The 6716-nt window shown below is 40.4% G+C and overlaps 1 protein-coding gene across 1 annotated transcript; it reads right to left on the bottom strand.

Annotated features, from left to right (window-relative positions):
• Nucleotides 1-2151: 2151 nt before the first annotated feature.
• nkx1.2lb (NK1 transcription factor related 2-like,b) lies at nt 2152-5293 on the bottom strand. Its single transcript, XM_047024623.1, has 2 exons — nt 4864-5293; nt 2152-2876 (listed from the first exon to the last, which is right to left on the bottom strand). Exons 1-2 carry the CDS (start codon nt 5291-5293, stop codon nt 2152-2154), a joined length of 1155 nt encoding a protein of 384 aa, XP_046880579.1.
• Nucleotides 5294-6716: the final 1423 nt, after the last annotated feature.

Below are 6716 nucleotides of genomic sequence, written 5' to 3'. Positions count from 1 at the left end.
GTTCAAGAGCGTTCTTAGAACGATCCAAAGAAGCTCTGAACGTTAAGATCTTCTTAACGAATATGGGAAACCTGTGTGTCCTGTGGAGACGCATGCTAGACACTAGGCGCTATTGGCGGACAAGCATTCCTCCACACGTTATTATGGAATGAAACATTTCATATTAATGGGATATGAAACATCAACATTCAAAATAACGTCCAATGAGGGGCACTGCAAGAAGACATATTGGCCGGGTTTCCCAGATTCGTTAAGAAGCTCTTAATACTAAGAGCTTCTTAATAACGTTATAAGAGCGCTCTAGAACGCTCTTAGAAAGTTCCTAAGAAGCTCTTAGCTTTCAGAGCTTCTTAACAAATCTGGGAAACCCAGCCAAGATCGTCTTAAGAACGTTCTAAGAGCGTTCTAGAGCGCCCTTAGAACGTTCTTAAGACGATCTTAGCGTTAAGAGCTTCTTAACGAATCTGGGAAACCCGGCTATTGTAAGTTGTCATGCCGGTATAAATAAAATAACTCGGTCTTAGACCCGGTGTCACCTTGTATTTGTGCCTTAGTGTAATTGCTTAGCCTATGCATTTATCAAACCTACATTTCCCTCATGTATGTGGTTTTTGATAAGCGTAATTAAAATTAATAATAGGCTATGATCTTAATCAAGGCGATAGCGATTATTCATAACAGGGTTTTAAGCCTTGTATTTGTAGAAATCCATTAATCTTACAAGTTTGTTTGTACTTTAGGCCTTCATTATAAATAATAGTAGGCCAGGCCTATTCTTTGTTGTGTCAATAATTAATTGCATTGACTTTTTGCAAACGTGGCAAGTCTGTATGGGCCTATCTGTGTCTCTCTCATCGATGTTCTTCAATAAGACGCATCTCAGGCTTGTGCGCTCCTTAAACGTGTCTCACACCAAATCGGGAGCCATCTTTACGGGGCCACTTGACCGAACACTAAACAGTCTTGAAAAACAAGTTTCCGTTTTAATTATCACGACGGGCTTACCCCCTTTACAATCGATCGTGGGAGCCTTTGTCAATGTACTGACCCATCAATGAATCCAAAATCATTCGGCTGAATTTGTTCCTTCAATCTTAAATGCCAAATGCTCTTAACATAATTGGCTGCTTGGTGTAGGCTAATAGCATAGCCTACATGACGTGAATAAATTAGCCAGATACAGGCTTTTTCTTTTTTTTACGTGTATTTTCCAATCCTATCAATATTTGAAACTGGAAAATGTTCCTAGTCCAGTGTTCAAATGGAATAGACTGGTCAGACGTACAATCTTTTAAGAAAAAAGTGAAATAAGGTGTTTAATTTCCAAAAGTGTAATTTTTAATTCGCTGCGAGAAAAGAGAAAATAAATCGACTGATACAAAACAGAATCTCGCCTATATGCTACTAAATACCAATATCAAATTATTCGTTTGCAAAGTGAACTTGTTTATTATCTTATACTTTTGTCTTATCAAAAACAAATTCAGTGAAAGAGCATTCATGAGTGCCAATAGGTTTCCAGGAAACTAGAGTGAGTGAATAAATATAGTAAATAATAGGAGAACAAACATGTTTAAAACGTTCACAGTTTAGTTACACAGTACTTACAATATTTCAAGCCATTCCAGATGTAAATGAATGTTTAATATTGATACATAATAATGTCATTTTTATCTTCAACTTTTTCTAATAATCTTTAAAACTGCATTCAGAATTAAAACCTAAACATATATTTGTTAACAATTGTATTTACACTTTGACCCCGAGTATTAACATTCTATCAAAATAAAAAGTAAAATACATTGTTAGGAAAAGTCCTCTTCGACCTGCGGTGAAGATGCGGGTTTTGTTTTATCGGTAGTTTGTCCTTGACAACAACATGGACACATTTGTAAGTGTGCGTGTGTGTTTGTGTGTGTATCTGCCCATTGCTCAGCTAATGCCTCAAATAGTAACCTAACGAGGCACTAACGATGACCGTATGACGCACGTAGTGCCTTGGGAAACCGGTCCGACCAAGCTTCTCTGTCCGTTTAAAACTATAAATAATTCATGGTGAACCAAATAATATCACCAAGTCAGTTAGTATAACACAGTCTGAAATTAGACGTTTCTAGTTCAGTCAAAAGTTCTCCGGGACGGTGGGCCTCATTACAGGTGTGAGGTGTAGAAGGCGGGCGCGCCATACGCCTGTGACCCCAACATGAAAGGAGACAGAACCGCGTGACTGGAAAGGAAGGGTAACTGCGTGGTGCACACCAGCCCACCCGGCCCGTGACCCGGATACCCCGTGTGCATTGACAGGTGACCGCCCATGGGGGGAGACGGGCTAAGGGGGCTCAGGCCCCCCAGTCCGTTACCCTGTCCGTTAGGGCCCCCTCCGCCCCCGCCTGTCGGTGCGCTCGTGTCTGCTCCCGGGTTCTGTTTTTTCCACTTGGTTCGTCGATTTTGGAACCAGATTTTGACCTGGGTCTCCGTCAAGCTGAGTGACAGTGCCAAGTTAAGCCTTTCGCACACCGACAGGTATCGAGTGGACTTGAATTTGTTCTCAAGAGCAACAAGTTGTTCATACGTGAAAGCAGTCCGAGCCCTTCGAGGCTTACCAGACTTTGAGTCCGAGCCAGAGCGCTTCCTCTTCGGCTTAGCTTGATGACTTTGTCCATTCGACTCTGATTGCTGGTTCTGCTGACTACCAGACACTGGGCTCTTGCTCCCATGATCGTCGTCATCGTGGTGTCCTAGTTCCCCTTCACCGTTCCCGGTCACTGCGCTGCTGCTCTCCTCACTACACAACTCGTCCGGAGCCTCGCTGTCAGAGTGCGATCCTCGGTTGAAGTCGTTCTCACACTCGTCTGACCTGAACACAAATCCGTCCTCTGGAAGTAAATAAACATTAAAGGAAATTTTGTTATTTACAGTAGGCTATATTCGAAAAACAGATGAAATTCCATCAATTTAAACAAGCTAGTCTAATATTTAAACAACTTCCCACCCTTCGAAGCCATGTAGGCTATTAGTCAATGCAGAATAACTTTTTCCGACCAGACTTCTCTTCCAAAAAAGGCAGAGTGATGACTAGGCCACTATCTCTCCACTCCACATCACCAAATAAAGACGACAGTATTTATCTCATCATCATAGAGCTGTAAATACGTCATTTAGAAAGGAGATGGGCTAATAGTTTGTCTTCAGTGTGATGTTATCGATTGAATGTCTTGGCATTTTTCCAGCAAATAATTTTACCATTAATAGTCTACATGTCATTCTGACTACCATTTGTATGAGTCTTTAATAACATCTTCATTTCTGCTATGGCCTTACACATATAGGTATACCGTCATTTAATCGTTATTTGATTGAGAATGAAATTGGCTTAATTTGCTTCAAGTCAACAACCCTTAACTATAGTGAGCAGTTAACTTGTTCCTTGCCTGTGTCTGGTCTGGCTAATTTAAATACAAGACACTGATCACCAATCAAATTTTTTAAAACACCAAAGCAAAATCATATGCTATATGAACACAAAAATACATCATCAGTTGTCTTTCTTCTAAAATAACCTACTGGCAATTGTATTTACTTGTTTAAACTACGAAGACTGCGACATGTCATTGACTTTATATTGTCTAACACAGAAATCCATAGAAATCCGTTTACGCGCTGGTATGCACGTCCAATAGTCTGTTAGGCATGGATTGTCATAATTTTGTGTGTACCTATGATTTTATTGTGGCAAGGTAACTGTGAGGTGAAGTTATATTGACCAAGCATTTAACAAATAGGACTTTACATTCAATTGAATAACATACCTTTTCAGAAACACATCACTGATACATGTCCAGTTTAGGCTCGCCTATTAAGCCAATCTAATAAAATAGACCAACCTAATAAATTACTGCCCAGGCTTCAGGTAAGAGTAGAGAGACAATTGAAATGCATTGGGGCCATTTTAGTAGATTTAAGCAGCTGAGACAAATATGAATCCAGGTCTGTACTTTAAATCAATATTTACCTAATAACTATAATAGCTTTTGATAGTGTAATTATCGGAATTTTAACCTTATAATTTAGATGTTGAAGACGAGTGGCCAAGCTGGCTGAAAGAGATATACTCTGTTCGATAATAGGATATTGATCTGCCGTTACATGCATGTCACTCTAGGCCGATTCCAACCATTTTCTCGCAACTTTAACCTCACCAGGCACCTTCAATTAAATGTAATCGAAGGCTTTTAATTGTTTTTTTCTTTAGATATTACAAGCCTTTAGTCTCAGGCTATTTAGTGACAAAATCAGCTAAATAGGCTATAGTATGCACCATTTTCAACGTTGGTCCATAATGAATAAAATACACAACAAAACAAAAAAACTAACAATATATATATATGTGAACTCCTGTGCTTTCCATTGAAATAGTAGCATATATGCTCCTACCAAGCTAACTGTAAATCTGGCACTATGGCTGTAGCTGAAACTTCTGCCCCAAATAAGTTCACCATAAGTTAGTTTCGGAATATAGGCTATTAAGTTAATCTATTCGCCTGTTATCCATCTGACATTAATGCTTTAATGACAAGCACCCTTTCAGGATTTCAGCGATACATTAGATGGAAATATCTAGGCTATAGGTATGTAAAAAAAATGTATTTTCTGGCTTTTTAATTTTTATTTAGGCTGTTGAAACTGTTGGAGAGAGAGATAGTGAGAGAGAGGAGGGGGGAGCGAGAGAGATATAACATTGTAATATAGTAGCCTTACAGAGTTAATACAATATTGAGGTAATAGGCCTATAATTACATTGACCATGAACTTTATCCTACACTATTACGTCGATGTAGAAGGAAAGAAAGGAGAGATACTCACTTATTAAGCCTGTAGGTTTTTTACATGGTTCGTAATCTTCTGCATATGACTTCTGGTCCAAGGCATGGTTTGAGTCGTCTCCACGGTTCTCTTCCCCAAAGGCGAATTCAGTGCCTGTCCGGTTGGGATTATGCTTTTTGCTCGTAAACTTATTTGGGTCCAAAATGTCCAAAACAGAAAATGAGGTGGTCCGGTGAACTGTGGGCATCGCCACCGGAGCCGGTTCCTGTGGCGGCGAATTGTTTCGGCTGTCCCCCAGCTGCACTTCTCTGCCGGCGGGACAAGAGAAAACCGATAGTTCGTTGGCAACGAGCCGCTTCTCCCCGTGGTTGTCCATGCTCTCCGGGGCGGCCACGACGATCACTGCTGTTTGCGCAGCAACACCGGACACAGGCGGAACGATGATGTCCCCAGTGTTCTCCCTATTCATGACTTTCCAGACAGGCGCGGGAGCGCGGTCTTCCTCTGCTCTACTATCAGGTCTACCAGCACGAGCGTCAAACTTAAACCACTATCACAATCGAAGACATAATAGCGCGTGCAATTAGAGTCTGGTTAAGGTCTTGTGTGTTGTGCTTAGAATTCCTGCCCTGCCAGTGTTGCCAGATCTTTTCTACCGCTGCTCCCCTCTCTGCGGTACACGCGGATGACAGCAGGTGACGGGGCTCTGTTCGATGTTGATCTCAAGTGCTCAACCCCTTTTTTGGTTTTTAACCGTCCCCTCAGGACCCTCTAACGTTTATGTCGCGCACGCACCTCGCTCTCTCTCACGCCCCCTCCCTTCTCGGTCCGTCGCCAAAACTTAGACACAAGCTACGCCTTATTTATGCATTCATATTCAACTGCGGGTTGTAATTGGCTACAAATTAATCCCATGCCTCTAATAGCCTATTATCTCCGTTTGTGCACGCGAGGCCAACAGAGGCGCAAGGGAGTGAAGGATGGTGCAGCTAGTGATGTACTCAGCTGTCAGTGCGTGGTTTCAACTGAAGTTCACTGGACTGGAAAGAGCCTAAATAGGCTTCGCCTCTGACCCGATCATAGACCACGATAATGATTGTTTTATGAATTATTTACAAGAGAATAAGCAACGATCATCTCTGACTGCCGCTTTGGAAATTATGTATTCGTAAGAGTCGTAAGAATTCGTATTATTAATACGAATTCTAAAACAACAAAGGTAAAATATGTAAAAAGAAGTAGCCTACAAAAGCATTATAATAGCAAACTTTACAACTGGTCCATTGCTGCATTATACTAGTAGTAGTATAGCCTATAGGCTATTACTTTTATCAGTTTTATAGATATCATAATATTAGCACAAATGTATTTGGTCATTAATTTTCCATTTGTATACGCCTATACGGCTTCTGATTGTACTGTTCTTATAAGTAGCCTAATATTAAGGGATTTCACCACCACCAAAAAAGTCAACATGATTCACCAGACATCTCTGTCTAGACATTGCTTTTTCCTGATAAAGTTCTTGCTTGATAAACTTCACCTATAAGATTCGTTATCTTTAATGCAAATTATGGGACAATTTCAAAAACTCAATTATGCATTGAATAAACTCAGTAATACCACTCTCAGTGAAATATTGATTTCTAATCTGAGACGTCATTATTGTGCCAGAAAATAAAAGACCAAAGAATTGGATTTTGATTTGAAACACAACGTGTTTATTCCGATCTTGAACTTAATATTCCATTTAGCCTACTCTCGTTTTATGCACCAAAAATGTTGGCGATGCTATATGACACACTTTGTCGGCGGGTATAGGCTATATATATATAAATAAAATAAGGCAGAGCTAAACCTAACAACATTGGATTTCCCACGTCTGGGCCCTG

This window comes from Hypomesus transpacificus, chromosome 1 (assembly GCF_021917145.1).
Source record: "Hypomesus transpacificus isolate Combined female chromosome 1, fHypTra1, whole genome shotgun sequence".
Taxonomy (NCBI): Eukaryota; Metazoa; Chordata; class Actinopteri; order Osmeriformes; family Osmeridae; genus Hypomesus; species Hypomesus transpacificus.
This window is presented reverse-complemented; position numbering and strand designations above follow the sequence as displayed.

Coding starts and splice junctions, on each gene's coding strand:
- nkx1.2lb (XM_047024623.1), bottom strand. CDS start 5,293: ATGAATAGGGAGAACACTGGGGACATCATCGTTCCGCCTGTGTCCGGT. Junction 2,877..4,863: donor AAAACCTACAGGCTTAATAA/GTGAGTATCTCT, acceptor ATTTACTTCCAG/AGGACGGATTTGTGTTCAGG.